General features: G+C 41.4%; 2 protein-coding genes across 7 annotated transcripts in view; both read left to right on the plus strand.

The window, feature by feature from the left end:
• The window catches only part of HTR7 (5-hydroxytryptamine receptor 7), a 94090-nt gene that overhangs the window by 20892 nt on the left and 56264 nt on the right, over positions 1–16934 (plus strand). The gene's annotated exons all lie outside the window — the stretch shown is intronic.
• On the plus strand, positions 206–13656 carry LOC118882521 (heterogeneous nuclear ribonucleoprotein A1-like). Of its 4 annotated transcripts, none has more exons than XM_036828319.1 (2): positions 206–1271; positions 13646–13656. In XM_036828319.1, the coding sequence occupies exon 1, from the start codon at positions 206–208 to the stop codon at positions 1250–1252; it is 1047 nt and encodes a 348-aa protein (XP_036684214.1). In that variant the 3' UTR covers positions 1253–1271; positions 13646–13656. The 4 variants fall into 4 exon arrangements, with proteins under 4 accessions (XP_036684214.1, XP_036684217.1, XP_036684216.1 ...); XM_036828322.1 differs by lacking the exon at positions 13646–13656 and having other exon boundaries at positions 206–980; positions 1128–1302; XM_036828321.1 differs by lacking the exon at positions 13646–13656 and having other exon boundaries at positions 206–956; positions 1104–1293.

Raw genomic sequence — 16934 nt, forward strand, 5'->3', positions numbered from 1 at the left:
TTTTTGAGGAACCTCCATACTGTTCTCCATAATGGCTGCACCAATTTACATTCCTACCAACAGTGTAAGAGGGTTCCCTTTTCTCCACACCCTCTCCAGCATTTGTTATTTGTAGACTTTTTAATGATGGCCATTCTGCTTTCTGCCCGTGGACACCACTGAGTGAGCATCGTTGACGTCTCCCCACCGCCCCTCCACTGCCGTCATGTCTAAGTCAGAGTCACCCAAAGAGCCCGAACAGCTGCGGAAGCTCTTCTTCAGAGGTTTGAGTTTTGAAACAACCGATGAGAGTCTGAGGATCCATTTTGAGCAGTGGGGAATGCTCACAGATTGTGTGGTAATGAGGGATCCAAACACCAGGCGCTCCAGAGGCTTCGCGTTTGTCACGTATGCCACTGTGGAGGAGGTGGATGCAGCCTTGAAGGCAAGGCCACACGAGGTGGGTGGAAGAGTTGGGGAACCAAAGAGGGCCGTCTCAAGAGAAGATTCTCAAAGACCTGGTGCCCACTTAACTGTGAAAAAGAGTTTTGTTGGTGGCATTAAAGAAGACAGTGAAGAACATCACCTAAGAGATTATTTTGAGCAGTATGGGAAAATTGAAGTGATTGAAATCACGACTGATGGAGGCAGTGGCAAAAAGAGAGGCTTTGCTTTCGTAACCTTTGATAACCATGACTCTGTAGACAAGATTGTCATTCAAAAATACCACACTGTGAATGGCCACAACTGTGAAGTAAGGAAAGCCCCATCTCAGCAAGAGATGGCTAGTGCTTCATCCAGCCAAAGAGGTCGAAGTGGTTCTGGAAACTTTGGTGGTGGTCGTGGAGGTGGTTTTGGTGGGAATGACAGCTTTGGTCATGGAGGAAACTTCAGTGGTCGAGCTGGCTTTGGTGGCAGCCGCGGTGGTGATGGCTATGGTGGCAGTGAGGATGGCTATAATGGATTTGGTAATGATGGTGGTTATGGAGGAGGCGGCTCTGGTTACTCTGGAGGAAGCAGAGGCTATGGAAGTGGTCGACATTATGGAAACCAGGGCAGTGGCTATGGCGGGAGTGACAGCTATAACAACGGAGGAGGCGGAGGCGACTTTGGCGGTGGTAGTGGAAGCAATTTTGGAGGTGGCGGAGGCTACAATGATTTTGGCAGTTACAACAATCAATCTTCAAATTTTGGACCCATGAAAGGAGGAAACTTTGGAGGCAGAAGTTCTGGCCCCTATGGTGGTGGAGGCCAATACTTTGCCAAACCCTGAAACCAAAGTGGCTATGGTGGTTCCAGCAGCAGCAGGAGCTATGGCAGTGGCAGAGGTTTTGATTACTGCCAGGAAACAAAGCTTAGTAGGAGAGGAGAGCCAGGGAAGAGATAGGGAAGCTACAGGGTCAAAAGATTTGTGAACTCAGCCAAACACAGTGGTGGCAGGGCCTAGCTGCTACAAAGAAGACATGTTTTAGACAATACTCATGTGTATGGGCAAAAAAACTCAAGGACTGTATTTGTGACTAATTGTATAACAGGTTATTTTAGTTTCTGTTCTGTGGAAAGTGTAAAGCATTCCAACAAAGGGTTTTAACATAGATTTTTTTTTTTTTTTGCACCCATGCTGTTGATTGCTAAATGTAATAGTCTGGTCATGATGCTGAATAAATGTGTCTTTAAAAAAAAAAAAATGATGGCCATTCTGACTGGTGTGAGGTGATACCTCATTGTTGTTTTGATTTGCATTTCCAAGAGTTCTATTTTGAATGCTAAGTTTGATATCATTAGACATTTGTATATAAGAGTCTGGGATTCCAGAGAGAAGTCAGGACTGGAGATACAAATTTGGGCGTCATTGGAAATGATATTTAAAGCCATAGGGTGGGTCCAGCTACCCATCCTTAGCAAGATAAAATATTTAGAGGTCAAGAGAAGAGGAAGAGCCAGCAAAGTTTAAAAAGGGATGGGCAGTGAAATAGGAACACCTGGAGAGTGCTATCACAGAAATTAAGGGAAATGTTTTGACAAGGATAGAATATCAACTGTGTCAAACGCTGTTGTAAGATAAAGCTAGAAAAATGGCCAATCAGTTGGGTGACCTTGAAGTCACTGGTGATCTGGAGAAGAGGTTTCAGTGAAACAATGGCATGGAGGCCCCGGTGGAGCGAGGTGAGGAGAGATTGGGAGGAAGGAAGGAGAGGCATTGACTAGAAACAGCTCTTTCAAGAAGCTTAGCTACTCACCTGGGAGTCGGGAAACCTGCATTCCAACCCTGTATCTGCTGCGTGTACCTTCGTGATAATTATTTATATGCCTGTCTTAAATTCCATTAGAATGGGCAAGAACTTTGACTTCGATTTTCCTAGCATTTGCAGAGCTCCTGGCACCCAGTAGGCGCTGAATCATATTTGTTGAATGAATGGATCAATGGATTAAGGAATATCCTACTAGAATAGAAACGCTTTAGGCTCAAGACTGTGTCTGATTCATCTTCTTCAGGCTCATGTACACTAGTGGGGATGCAAAAATATCCCTGAATGAATAAATGAGTCTGGTAAACTTGGGAGTAGAGTAGGGGAGCTTGGTGTGGAAAGGTCAGGGATCGGGGCTGTTTAGACCAGGATTCCCATAGGATTGGGGAAGGGCACAGAAAGCTCTGTTAAGACAGAAGTCAGGGGACAGGATACAGATTCTGTTTCTGTGACTCCTAACTGTGACCTTGCGTAAGTCACTGTACCTTATTTCTAAACCTCGTTCCTCATGCATGATAAAAATATCTCCATGAAGTTAATATGAGGAATAAATGAGATTATATACATGAGGAGTTTAGCCAAGGGCCTGACTCATATAAAACAACCACTGATTCAGAGCATTGTTATTATTACTAATATTAATATTAATAATAGCTGTGCCAGGGAATTGAGTTCTACCAGCTAGTCAGGGCAGCTCTCTGGGACTGGAGAGTTGTTTGAACGGGAAGGTTCACTGATGCCCTTTCTGAGTCTTTTCTTCTTTCATCCTAAAAGGAAAAAGTATCAATAAATCAAGTTTGCCTTTAGGAAAAGTCTATATGGGGTCTTGATGAGGCTTCAGGGAATGCCAGCCTGCCTGCACACCACCCTACCTGTCCAATGATGCCAGAAATAGGGGCCAAGGTCAGTTCCATGATTTACTTCAGATGCTGCTTGAGGCACGTCAGGGACTTGAGTTCATTCATGCTGAGGTGCGCTCAGTGGGTCAGTCGGGAAGGATAAATGATTGGTACCTCGTATAATGTTGTAGAGAATGGGGAGGGGAGGGTTTGTGGTACACCATCACTCCTCAGATAACATCCTGGCTGTCTCCTGCTCTTGCCCTTTCCTCTGTGTACTTCCTATGTGTCACAGGAAGTATAGGGGCTGCTTCTGTTTTCCTGCATATACCATGTCCTCCTTTGCTTCCATGTCCCAGTACATTCTGTTTTCTCTGCCTAGAATGCCCTCCTCTTTTCAGCCTATTTCCCAAGCATTCTTCATGACGCAGCAAAAGTGTCATGGTCTCCAGGAGGCTGTCCCTGATACCTTGGTCTGGCTTAGGTGCTCCTCCCAGGCTCTCCCTGACCACTCTGAGCTTCCTTCTCTATTACCATCAGGCTGAAATGTAGTTGATTATATTTCTCTGTCCCCCACACACCAAGTGCTGAGGTTTGTGGGGACAGAGACATCTTATTCATCTCTGTTTGCTCCCAGCTTCTGTTGGTATGTGGAAAGTCTCAATAAATATTGGCTGGAGAAGTGAACGAGTGAATGAATGAATGAATGAAACTGGCAACAATTGACTATTTACTTGTGTCTTGAGTATGAAACAGGAAGGGAAAATGAAAGAGGGACATAGAAGCCACACCATTTATGACACAGTTCTGCTTCGGTGGGTCTTGTTTCCTTACTCCCTTGAGTGGGTACCTCATCATAGCTGCCAGAGCCTTTTTTCTGTATCTTTGAAGGCACAGTTCTGCTTCTCATGGCTTATGAAGATGCTGTGGATTTCATTTCCAGGATGTCCTGTCATCAAGGTCTCCCTGTAAGGATGGTCAGTATAATAGGGTTTTTACCTGCAGAGCATATTATATGAGCGTCCCCAGCAGCCTTATTGGGTTAGCTTCCAAGCCCCAGGGGCAAGACTAGACACTGGAGACAGTATGATGGGATGCACTACAGCCACGGATATTTCAAATATACTTGTACAAAAAGAAATCATGTGATGAAATCTAACCTTGCTTCCAGAACCTCTCATTGCTCCATCTTTGGTGAGTCCGAGGCATTTTTCCATTTACATGCTGGTTCCTGTCTTGATTCTTCTTCCAGGGAATAGCTCCTACCCTGGTAAATTCCTAGGAGACTGTTACATTCCCCTCAGATATCATTTGTGTGTAGCCTTGTGATAGATTATAGAAATGGCTCCCAATTCTTCCCATGTCTGTTATGCCTTTCAAGTGTGACTTTACAGCCCTTCCCATATTGACTCTTGGCGTGGCCTTCTAACTTGCTTTGGCTGATGGGACTTTAGCAAACATGATGTAGGCAGAGACTTGGAATTTGCCTTCTTTTGCTGCTTTTGGGAACCCTGTGACTGCTATCATGTGAGGAACCCCAGGCTGGACGACGAGAGACCCAGGGCTTAGTCCTCCAATTTCCCTGGCTGCCAGTTACCAGTCAGGTGAATGAAGCCATCCTAAACTACTCAGGCACCAGCAGGTCTACCACCTGACCACAGACATAAGAAAACCCACTCGAGATGGACTGAAGTTGCCTGGCCCAGAACGGCCCCCCTAACCCGCCAAATAGGGAGCTGAATAAATGGCTGGTGTTTAAACCACATGGTTTTAGATTAGTTTTACACAGCAAAGGCTAACCGACAGCAAGCCTTTGGTGTTTTGACCCTCCTTTCCCCTGAATTTATGTTCCCATGTTGATTTGTTTGTGTTATAGCACAATGTCCGTAATGTTCTCTGGATGGCTGTTTATAAGTCTACCTTCCCAGTAGACCTTGGATACTCCAAAAGCAGCAGTGGTGTCTGGAGGACTAATAGGATTTGCTCACCTAAGGCCTATCCCAGTGCCTGGACCAAGAACGCACTCTGGAAGTGTGGACGGGCCAGATGAGAATGTGCAGCTCAGTTGTGAGGTCTTTGGATCTTGGCTTCTGTGTCACCAACAGTCTCTTCACTTATTTCTTCCCCTCTACCCAACTAGGTATCCAAAACCTGATGTTTGCTATACTCGTGACATTTTGTATTTTCACATTCTCTTTTATAGTTATGGTGGTCTTTTACCCATCCTTATCCTATCTTTGGGTATCTATAGATAATAAAGTCCCCCAAGTTTTTTAAAAATAGGATTATATAGTCATAAAAGACACTGCCGGAATAAATCCTTTTGGTGGAATCCAAGTTTCCTTTTTCTAAATTATAGTTTTCAAATGGCATTACGTGATGATTGATTTATATTTTCTTTGGATTTGATTTTATTTTCAATGTGGAAGATTTATATTTTCAAAATGAACAATTTTTCCACTGAAAGCTATTAATTTCATCTTGTCTAAGGTGATAACTCTTCAAACAAATTCGTTCAATGTGTAGCTTCGGTAAAAATCTGTGACTGATTGTTGGCATTTTGGGAACCCTAGAAAGTCAGTCATAGGAAGGAGTCCTTCAGAGTCAGAATGAAGGAAGAGGAAGGTAACTCAGGTAATAGTCATTAACAACTCCCCAAGAAATTTTTGTTGGATAAATGCCCAGTGAAGGATTAAATGTTGCCTTGTATCAGTCAGATTCTGGGCTACATGCTGACCGTCTCTTTGAATCTTCCCAACAGCCCCACGCGGTAGGTTCTATTATCTCCATTTTACAAACGAGGAGAGGCTTAGAGAGTTTAATCAGGTTATCCAGAGTCAGAACCTGGAATCAAACTTGGGTGTGTCTGATTTCAGCGCTGGCATCTTAACTCTTATGCTTCACAGAGAAGTGGATAGAAAATATGGTCTATTCCTTTTAGGTCATGTATCCTCTTTTAAAGATGAAAATCAGATAACATATCTAGACCTTGGAGGTTCACCTAGGAGCATGATATCAGCACCTTGAAATATTCTGTACAGTGATCGCATAGGGGCCGACCTTGGTGTGTATGTTGCCCCATACCCATTCCTAACTGCCCAGAAGTTCCAGGTTTGGCATGTCGGTGGTCAAGTAAACAGACAAACAGAATCAGTGAGTGTTAAAACTGGAAGGGACCTGTGCTAGTTCCCATCTCCAGGTCTTACCCTCTACCCTTCTCCACTGTGTTCTCTTCCCTGGGAAACTGATATGTTCTTTGGCTTCTGGTTGAGTTCAGCCAATGGCAAGTCCAGGGAAGGATATCAAAGGGAGATCGAGCCCTTCCTGCAAGGTGATCACCTTGCCCTGACTGGGCCCCTTGATGGGAAGTCGCTGCTCCTCTCAAGGTGGCCCTTGCTACATGACTCCTTCCTTTTGGATCCTGTAACTGCCTCCTTCCCTCCTCCCTTTGGACCTTGGATGGTGATTATTCTTCTGTGGCTGCCCTGTCCTTTGTAGTTTCCCTACCTCCTGCCCATACCTCCGTGAATAGTCTCTTTGAATTATCCTAATTTGAGTCTATTTCTTGCTGAGACCCTGATTGATAGAGAATTCTAGAGATTATGTAGTCCAACCTTTACATTCTATAAAGAGAAAACTGAAGCACAGAGAAAGTATGTACCTGTTGAAGCAACTGACTAAGTGGCAGAACCAGAACTTGGAAGGCACACTGGACTGACTTGTCCAGTGACTCCAGTGACGAAAAACAGTGACTGGCACAACATAAGTTGAGGAAGTTGTTCATTTATTTCCCTTTTTTGTAGAGCAACTTTTCTGGGTCACATCTTCCTGTGATGACTTTGGCCCATGTCATTGCTCAACTGTACTTGGGCAACTTCTCAGCTATGACTTTTGCCTTACCTTGGGTGCTCTAGAATAAAAAAATTCATGAATAAGCTTCTGTGTTTATCTGGTTACAGATTTAAAAGCAATGTAGGCAGATGGTTTGTGTGTGAGTGTTATTAATGTCTTTCAGGGTAAATGCTTTTTGTTCTTTAGGAAAGGCAGGATTTTCATCAGCTTAATAACATCCACAAACCAATATGGCAGTGAATCAGGTTCTTACCATCAAGGGAAGAATATCATTACACTGTTTATTGATAACAATTATTGAACGGTATTCAATTGTAATGACTGAAACTTGGCTTTTGTCAATGCACTAGCACAAGATAAACAGTCAATAAATAAAAGTCTGTTGAATTATTGAATGAATGAATATTCATATTGTTGAGTGGGAAATGGTTTAAAGTCAGCAGTAGCACCTAATCTGTCTAGAGCAGTGCTTCATTCTTTGACCTCTCAGGTGTTCTCTGTTGGCTATTGAAATCTGATAAAATTAATTAAAATTGTATTGATGCCCTTTTTTTTCTTGTTCCTTTTCCATACCTGTGTTGATGTAGAAAGAGCACTGCTTTCAGAATGGAAAGGCCCTGCTTTTAGTTCTCATTCTGTGACTTCCTTATTAACTGTAAGGTATCATTTCACTCTCTTTGAGCCTCAGTTTCCCCATTGTGAAGTTGGGTTGGTAATACCTTTCTCCTAGGGTATTCTGGTGGTAAAAATAAAAATGTATAAGCAAGAGTGCTTTTTTTGTAAGTTGTGGAGATTGTTGCTTTTACTGTAGTATTAGGGTGTTACAACTGTCCTTTGAAACAACAGACTTGGCAGGACTGTGGGGTCTGTGTTGATGTTTTAATCCTTGTATGTACTAGTTCAGATGCTTGGGATCTTCTCCCGGTATCTGTAAAAGTCACTTGTAGTTCTTATGATTCTAAAGAAATAACTCAAGAAAATGATCAGAAACCACATTTCCTATAGTGGATATCCCCCTTTTGTGGGTTGGGTCATTCTAAGAGCCTCCAGGTCCTTGCTCCAAATAATAATGGTCTGAATTCATGTTCAATTCCTCTTCTCGTCAACTCTTTTCCCCCCAACATCTCTTTCAATGTGTTGGGGTCCTTCCTTCCCTCTTTGCCCACACCCTCCAACAACAAAAACAAAACCTAAAAGCCGTTACTCTCTTAAGCTGCCTGGGAACAACTTAAAAGATCTGTATTATTTTATTATGTAGAACAATTTGTTTCCCTTCAGCCCCTTTCTCTCTCATCAGATTAGCCTAGAACCTTCCCTTTCACGACCTAGGGGCCGTGTCATCCTAAGCAACAGAATGACTTTTTCCCCCAGAGGTGAATTCTTCACTTTCTCAGAACACAGAAGCAGCTTTAGTAAGTGTTTCCCCCTTTTTCAAAATAGGAGATTTTCCTTCCTGATAAATATAGATGTAGTTATGATTAATAAAATGCAAATTTACTTAACAGCATTTAAGCTATCATAGCTTTTCGTCATTCTGTATTTTTTCAGACAACCGATACTAAAAGTACAATTACTACTAAGTGTGGGCTTGAAAAATGTTTTGACATTTAAAAGGGGTCCTCATTCTTGAAGGAGGATAGGAATCCCTGGGATATACCTTTTAGATTGTGAGATACTGCCTGAACTCTATTCCTTCCCAGAACTAGTGGGAAGCTAGCTGGTGCCAGTCTAAATGAGGTTCTTTGCACAGGATCTAGGATGGAATTGAGGGGTTTTGTTTCAGGTTTATACACTGAAGAATAAGGCTGAACCAAAGCTAGTGTCCAGGACAAAAGTGAGCTTGAGAACCACGAGGACAGTTCGAAAGCAGGTAGGCCAAAGAAGTAGAAACCATATATCAGGTTAAGCCTTCATGGGGCAATTTGGGGTTGTGACTCCAAATTATCCACAAATCATTGGCTGTTTGGGAGAAGTTATGGGGGAATGGGGTATGCTGTTCAAAGACAATGTCCCAAACCCAGCAGATCCCTCTTGACTTGGTTCCCAGCCCTAGACCTGTCTGCTTGCCATGGTGGATAAAGAAGCAGTATTAGTGAAAAAGGAGTAGGAGAGATTTTCTGGGAGGGAGTGCAATGAACACGTGTTTCCATAGTGGTTTTTATTTCATCTTTTCATTGTTGTTTAACAGCTTTAGTGAGGGTAATTTACATACCATAAAATTTACGTGTAAAGTACACAGATCAGTGATTTTGAGTGGATTTATGGAGTTGTGTATATATCACCTTGATCCAGTTCTGGAAAATTTTCAATACATCCCCAAATTCCCTGTGCCCTTATTTCCCATTTACCATTCCTAGGCAACCAGTCTTCTGCTTTCAGTATCCATAGATTTGCCATTTTTTTTTGAAATTTCATGTAAATAGAATCATACAATATGTGGTCTTTTGTGTCTTGCTTCTTTCAGTTGGCATAATATTTTTGAGGTTCATCCATACTGTAGTATGTATCAGTAGATCATTCGTTTTATACACACACACACACACACACACACACACACATATATTTGCAGAATAGTATTCTACTGTACTACTGTATGGATATACTGTGTTTTGTTTATCCACTCAGCAACTGAAGGACATCTGGAATGTTTCTACTTTTTTGGCTATTATAAATAGTTCTAAGTCCTCATGTGGACATTGTTTTTATTTTTCTTGGGCAGATAACTATGAGTGGAATTACTAGTAAGAATATGTTTAACTTTGTAAGAAACTATCGGACTATTTTCCAAATTGGTTGTACATTCCCAAAAGCGATGTATGGGAGTCCAGTTTCTTTATGTTCACACATCTTTTTTGCTTATAGCCACTTTAGTGGGTGTATAGTGGAATTTCGTTGTCATTAAATTTGCATTTTCCTATCCATTCCTGATTTTGAGCAATTTATTAGCCAATCGTGTATTTTCTTTGGTGAGATGTCTATTCAAAACTCCACCCCCCCTTTTTAGTTGAATTGTTTGTGGTTTTATTATTGAATTGTAGGAGTTCTTTATATATTCTGGACACAAGTCCTTTATCAGATATATGATTTGCAGATATTTTCTTTCATCCATATATTTTCTTGGTAGTATGTGAATTATTTTATTCATTTATTGCTGGCAAATAGTGATTAGCACTTACTATGGAATGGATTCTGTTCAACACATTGGGAATGGAGAGCAAACAAACCAGACCAAATCCTCGTTCTCACAGAACCTTGGATCTAGTGGAGGGACTCAAATAACACATAAACTAAAAAGTGTAATAGTAAGTAATTTGTGCTTTGCAGCAAATTAAAACATGGTGAGGTGAGTAGAGAAGTGCCTTTTTAGAGTGAGTGGTCTGGGACACATTTTCTCCAGAATTTGGACATTTGAACAAAGACCTGAATAAAATTAGGCTGTAAGCTGCATGGCTGTCTATGCAAAGGGTCCCACTCATAATCTTTACAAATCATGACTCACAGTGTTTTCACCCTCTAAATTTCATTGCTCTGGGGCAAAGTCCTAGGTCATGAACACCAGGGATGATATTCAAGATATTTAGCTATGACCACTGACCAATCACAGTGGATGTGGGTCTTAGGGCTGGATGATGGAGATAGTGGGGGCCACTCAGAGAGCGTGGGGCAGTAGCTGTTTGCCAGCTAGAATGGAAGTATTATATTAACAAGTGGTACAGTCATACCAGTGTATATACCTGGTATGAGATCAGACTTACACCAGACATTGTCATGGAATTTGAGGGAAAGAGGAGTTGAGTCAGGGGAGGGTCTCAAAGTTATCAGTGTGGAAGCACCAAGAAGAAACCAACCCAGAGTCTGGCCAGTGGACAGGGGGCTTTTAGGGGTTCTGATCCGACGGAGACAGGCATGGAGGCTCAGCACGACTCGAGGTCTTTCTCTCGAGTATTAACTCACAACCTGGGCTCCTATGAGAATCATCTGGAGACCCTTTAAAAAGTGTCTGCACCTGGGTCCCAACCCAGGCCAGTCAAATCAGAATATCTGCAGGCGGGGCTTAGGCAGCAAGCATTTTAAAAGCGCCCAGATGATTCTAATGGTATCTACATTGAGAAGCCCTAGGGAGAACCCATTTTGCTTTGAGCAGGATTGCATCCAGTCCTGAAGGAGATAAGTAAAATGAAGATACTACGGAGCATCTGCAAACACGCCTTCTTGTGCTGCTTGAGGAAAAGCAGAGAGAAGCAGCAGCCGCAACTCCCGTTTTTTGAGCACTCATTAAAGCACATGACTTCATGTAATCCGTTAATTATTATCCCGGTAGACTTTGTTCCCTTTATACACGTGACCAAACCGAGGCTCAGAATTACATGATTACATGTGTGATTACTCAAGATCACACAGTTCATAAGGGGAAGAAGTCCTCCTTCTCAGAGGATGAGCATTCTTCATGTGACAGCCCTGGAAACCTTCAGTTTCTTATTGCAAACAGATTTGCAAAACCTGAAGTTTGGAAAAGAGGCTTCCATGTTCCCACAACGTATGGCCCAAGAGAACAACGTTAAAAGTCATACTTTGTATTCTTAGAATTTTTTTATCCATTTCGATTATTGTTATTTTTGGTGTCGTTCTGACAAGATTGCTTATCTGGTTTCCCAGTTGTCAGATTAGAGGCAGAAAATCGGAAAATGGAGAGGAGTTCATCACGGCAGGAGCATTAAAATGGCATTAAGTTAGAGGCAGAACTTCAGAGTGAAGGAGGAAATGGCTTCCTCCTCTGAGATGAGTGGGTTGAATTGGTTAATCTCTGAGTTCCCTTCCAGCTCTAAAATTCAATGTATTTAAGATAAAGTTTATAAAAAGCTGCCAAAAACACATACAAGAATGAGAAAAACCTAGAAATCTGGACCCAGTCTGGGGGAAATAATCCTAGAGAAACCAATAGCTCTTGAGAGCATGTGAGAGCTGGGTCACAGGCAGCATAATACTTGATTCTTTGGGTGATGACACTGAGTCATCAGGAAAGCATTCGATTTTGTTCCACTGATGCTGTTTCAGGATGCAAAGAAAGCACATTATTTTTGAAAGATTTCATCCAAAAATGCTTATCAAAATGTTTGCTGCCCAAACGTGCACTGTTTGAACAATTTGCTCAGTGGGGCATCTTCCTTGATATATTTTCCATGGTTTTATGGGGGTTTTGTTCCTCAGTGGAATAATTCAGATAGTTATGACAATATCTTGCATCTACTGGTTTATACTAATTCAAAGTATTTTTCCATCTTAGATTCTAGTTGGTACTTTGACAAGATTTCTAGTTCTTCTTATAGTGTATGCTTAGTACGAAGCATTCTTGCAGTGCTTCTCACGTGGCTTTATGGTGAGCTGACTATGAGTCTGTTAGACTCACGGCTACTTGAGGGCAAGGACTGGGTCTTCTTCATTTTAGTTTCCTTTGGATATCGATAAATGTGTGTTAGATCAGCGAATCAGCAAATGAATGAACTGCAAAAGGATAAAGTTCCTCAGTGGCCCTGTTCCTAAATCCTGTAGATTTGTCTTTCACAAGGCAGTGTCTCTTGTTTACCTTTCTTTCATGCCCATCACCCCTCCCCTGTTTTTTTTACTGCACTCCAAAACAACCATTGAAAAATAAATCCCCACATGCTGGTTGTAGAAAGTTTAGAAAATACATAAATGAATACACGTGAAAAGGAAAAAAAAATCACCAGGAGTCCTGTTATCCAAAAATAACCATCACTGACAGTTAGGGGGTATCCTTCCAGTCTTTTTTCCTAGACTTTTCTTATATAACCCAGGTGTCAGCTGCCACTCAGCCTCGTCTCTGAGCTTCCCCAGAAGAATCCACTTGCACAAAAGTATTTATAAGCCATTTCTAACGTATTGTAAATTTTCTTTGGCAATGGAGTTTTTGTTTTCCTTTTAATCCTCCTCTCCCTTTTGTGGGCTCCCATCTTACTAGATCCTGCCTTCTTCCACCTACCTCTTTCCTAGACTTCTACTATCTTATGGAAGATACTATTTTATTATTTATTATTCAGAGAACTTTTAAGCTTTTGCACTCATACCATCAGTCTCCTTAGAAAATTGTGGTAGTGGAGGTGGTTGAGGGAGGTGATAATTTTTTTTCTCTTACATATCAATGTCTTTCAAAAGTGGGTTCATGCTTAGTTTTCTCCCCCCATTTAAAAAACTGTGGTAGGATACACATAAAATTTGCGATCTTGACCATTATTAGCTGTACACTTCTCTTCATCTTGCAAAACTGAAATTCTGTACCCATTAAATAACTCTCCATTCTTCTCTCTCCTCAGCCCCTGGCAACCACCATTCTATTTTCTATCTATGAATTTGACAACTGCAGGTACCACATCTGTGTGGAAATCAGACAGCATTTGTCTTTTTGTGAATGTTTTATCTTGTCAGCATTATGTCCTCAAGGTACATCCATGTTGTAACTTGTGTCGGAATAACCTTCCTCTTTAAGGCTGAATAATATTTCATTGTATGGATATATCACATCTTGATGATGCATTCATCTGTTGATGGACACTTGGGTTGCTTCCACCTTTTGGCTATTGTGAATAATACTGCTTTGAACATGGGTGTACACATGTCTCTTCAAGACTCTGCTTTCTGTTCTTTTGGGTGTATATCCAGAAGTGAAATTGCTGGGTTATATGCTAATTCTATTTTCAATTATTTGAGGAACCACCATACTGTTTTTCACAGCAGCTGCACCATTTAAAATTCTCACTGTAGATAGAATTTTATGTCTTGCTGTTTTCATTTAAAATTATCTTGGGTGCAGTTACCCCACAATTAAGTCATTTTTCAAAAGTATGTCTTTTGGAGACTGCATAATTATGTACCATAATTTATGTAGTTATTTCCCTATTTATTGATATATTCAGGTTATTTCTGGGTTTTGACTATCATTAAAGAGTATGATGAAAATACTTGTTGGTGCCTGCCCGCCACCGCTGCCGCCACTGTCACTGCCGCTGCTACCGCTGCTGCTGCTGAGGCTGAGGAGTTTGCTGAAGCCCTGGCCTCAGAATCGGCCCAGTCTTACCGCCCGCACTACAGGGACCAGCACCGGGAGCACTGACCGCTCTGACCGGTGCAGAAGCAGGAGCTGCCTCAGCCTGTGGAGCAGCGGGGATGGCACCGGCTCCCCTTCCCCTCCCTAACCCCTTCCTTTCATCGTCTCAGTCATGGGGAATGCGGCGACCGCCAAGAAAGGCAGCGAGGTGGAGAGCATTTGCTTTAGACAAGTGTTTTAATACCTCCAAGCTGTACTATAAAACTGAGAAGGATGAATTTGATAAAGAGGCTGTGGTCTTTTCCAGCTTTATAATTCAATGATTCCCATACACTTATTAAAAGAAAGAAGGTATATTTTAAAAGTAGCAAGACTTGGGAATAAATTATAGAAGGCTCTCACAAAATTATGTGGGTAGGGGCTTCCCTGGTGGCGCAGTGGTTGAGAATCTGCCTGCCAATGCAGGGGACACGGGTTCGAGCCCTGGTCTGGGAACATCCCACATGCTGCAGAGCAACTGGGCCTGTGAGCCACAATTACTGAGCCTGCGCATCTGGAACCTGTGCTCCGCAACAAGAGAGGCCACGATAGTGAGAGCCCCGCGCACCACGATGAAGAGTGGCCCCCGCTTGCCACAACTAGAGAAAACCCTCACACAGAAACGAAGACCCAACACAGCCATAAATAAATAAATTAATTAAAAAAAATTATGTGGGTAGAGAAGTGGCAAATGAGCCTCAGTGTGAGCAAATACAAGATAATGTATTGAGGGGAAATTATTGATCTGTACTTAAAGAATGATAGCCTCTGATCCACCAAAGGGCAGACAGCAGAAGCAAGAAGAACTACAGTCCTGCAGCCTGTGGGAAAAAAACCACATTCACAGAAAGACAGAGAAAATGAAAAGTCAGAGGACCACGTACCAGATAAAGGAACATGATAAAACCCCAGGAAAACAACTAAATGAAGTGGGATAGGCAACCTTCCAGAAAAAGAATTCAGAATAATGATAGTAAAGATGATCCAGGACCTCGCAAAAAGAATGGAGGCAAAGATCGAGAAGACACAAGAAATGTTTAACAATGACCTAGAAGAACTAAAGAACAAACAAACAGGGATGAACAATACAGTAACTGAAATGAAAAATACACTAGAATGAATTAATAGCAGAATAACTGAGGCAGAAGAACTGATAAGTGACCTGGAAGACAGAATGGTGGATTTCACTGCTGCAGAACAGAATAAAGAAAAAACAATGAAAAGAAATGAAGACAGCGTAAGAGAACTCTGCGGCAACATTAAACTCAACAACATTCACATTATAGGGGTCCCAGAAGGAGAAGAGAGAGAGAAATGACCCAAGAAAATATTTGAGGACATAGTTGTAAACTTCTCTAATATGGGAAAGGAAATAGCCACTCAAGCTCAGGAATTGCAGAGAGTCCCAGGCAGGATAAACCCAAGGAGAAACACACCAAGACACATAGTAATCAAACTGAAAAAAATTAAAGACAAAGAAAAATTATTAAAAGCAACAAGGGAAAAACGACAAATAACATACAAGGGATGTTAACCTATGGTTAACAGCTGATTTCTCAGCAGAAACTCTACAAGCCAGAAGGGAGCGGCACGATATATTTAAAGTGATGAAAGGGAAGAACCTACAACCAAGATTACTCTACCCGGCAAGGATCTCATTCAGATTTGATGGAAAAATCAAAAGCTTTACAGACAAGCAAAAGCTAAGAGAATTCAGCACCACCAAAAGAGTTCTACAACAAATGCTAAAGGAACTTATCTGGGTGGGAAACACAAGAGAAGAAAAGGACCTACAAAAACAAACCTCAAAAAATTAAGAAAATGGTAATAGGAACTTACATATTGATAATTACCTTACATGTGAATGGATTAAATGCTCCAACCAAAAGACACAGACTTGCTGAATGGATACAAAAACAAGATCCATATATATGCTGTCTACAAGAGACCCACTTCAGGCCTAGGGACACATACAGACTGAAAGTGAGGGGATGGAAAAAGATATTCCATGCAAATGGAAATCAAAAGAAAGCTGGGGTAGCAATACTCATATCAGATAAAATAGACTTCAATATAAAGACTGTTACAGAAGACAAGACAGGACACTGCATAATGATCAAGGGATCAATCCAAGAAAAAGATATAATAATTTTAAATGTTTATGCACCCAACATATGAGCACCTCAATACATAAGGCAAATGCTAACAACCATGAAAGGGGAAATCGACAGTAACACAATAATAGTAGGGGACTTTAACACCCCACTTACACCAATGGACAGATCATCCAAACAGAAAATAAATAAGGAAACACAGCTTTAAATGACACAACAGACCAGATAGATTTAATTGATATTTATAGGACATTCCATCCAAAAAGAGCAGATTACACTTTCTTCTCAAGTGCACCCAGAACATTCTCCAGGATAGATTACGTCGTGGGTCACAAATCAAGCCTCGGTAAATTTAAGAAAATTGAAATCATATCAAGCATCTTTTCTGACCACAACACTATGAGATTAGAAATAAATTACAGGGAAAAAAAAACGTAAAAAACACAAACACATGGAGGCTAAACAGTATGTTACTAAATAACCAAGAGATCACTGAAGAAATCAAAGGGGAAATCAGAAAATACCTAGAGACAAATGGCAACGAAAACATGACAATCCAAAACCTATGGGATGCAGCAAAAGCCATTCTACGATGGAAGTTTATAGCAATGCAATCCTACCTCAAGAAACAAGAAAAATCTCAAACAATCTGACCTTACACCTAAAGGAACTAGAGAAAGAAGAACAAACAAGACCCAAAGTTAGCAGAAGGAAAGAAACCATAAAGATCAGAGCAGAAATAAATGAAATAGAAACAAAGAAAACAATAGCAAAGATCAGTAAAACTAAAAGCTGGTTC

The sequence above is a fragment of the Balaenoptera musculus genome, chromosome 16 (genome assembly GCF_009873245.2).
Source record: "Balaenoptera musculus isolate JJ_BM4_2016_0621 chromosome 16, mBalMus1.pri.v3, whole genome shotgun sequence".
In the NCBI taxonomy this organism is placed as follows: domain Eukaryota; kingdom Metazoa; phylum Chordata; class Mammalia; order Artiodactyla; family Balaenopteridae; genus Balaenoptera; species Balaenoptera musculus.

Bases quoted from the DNA above. Each gene is read 5' to 3' on its own strand.
- LOC118882521 (XM_036828319.1), top strand. From the start codon at position 206: ATGTCTAAGTCAGAGTCACCCAAAGAGCCCGAACAGCTGCGGAAGCTC.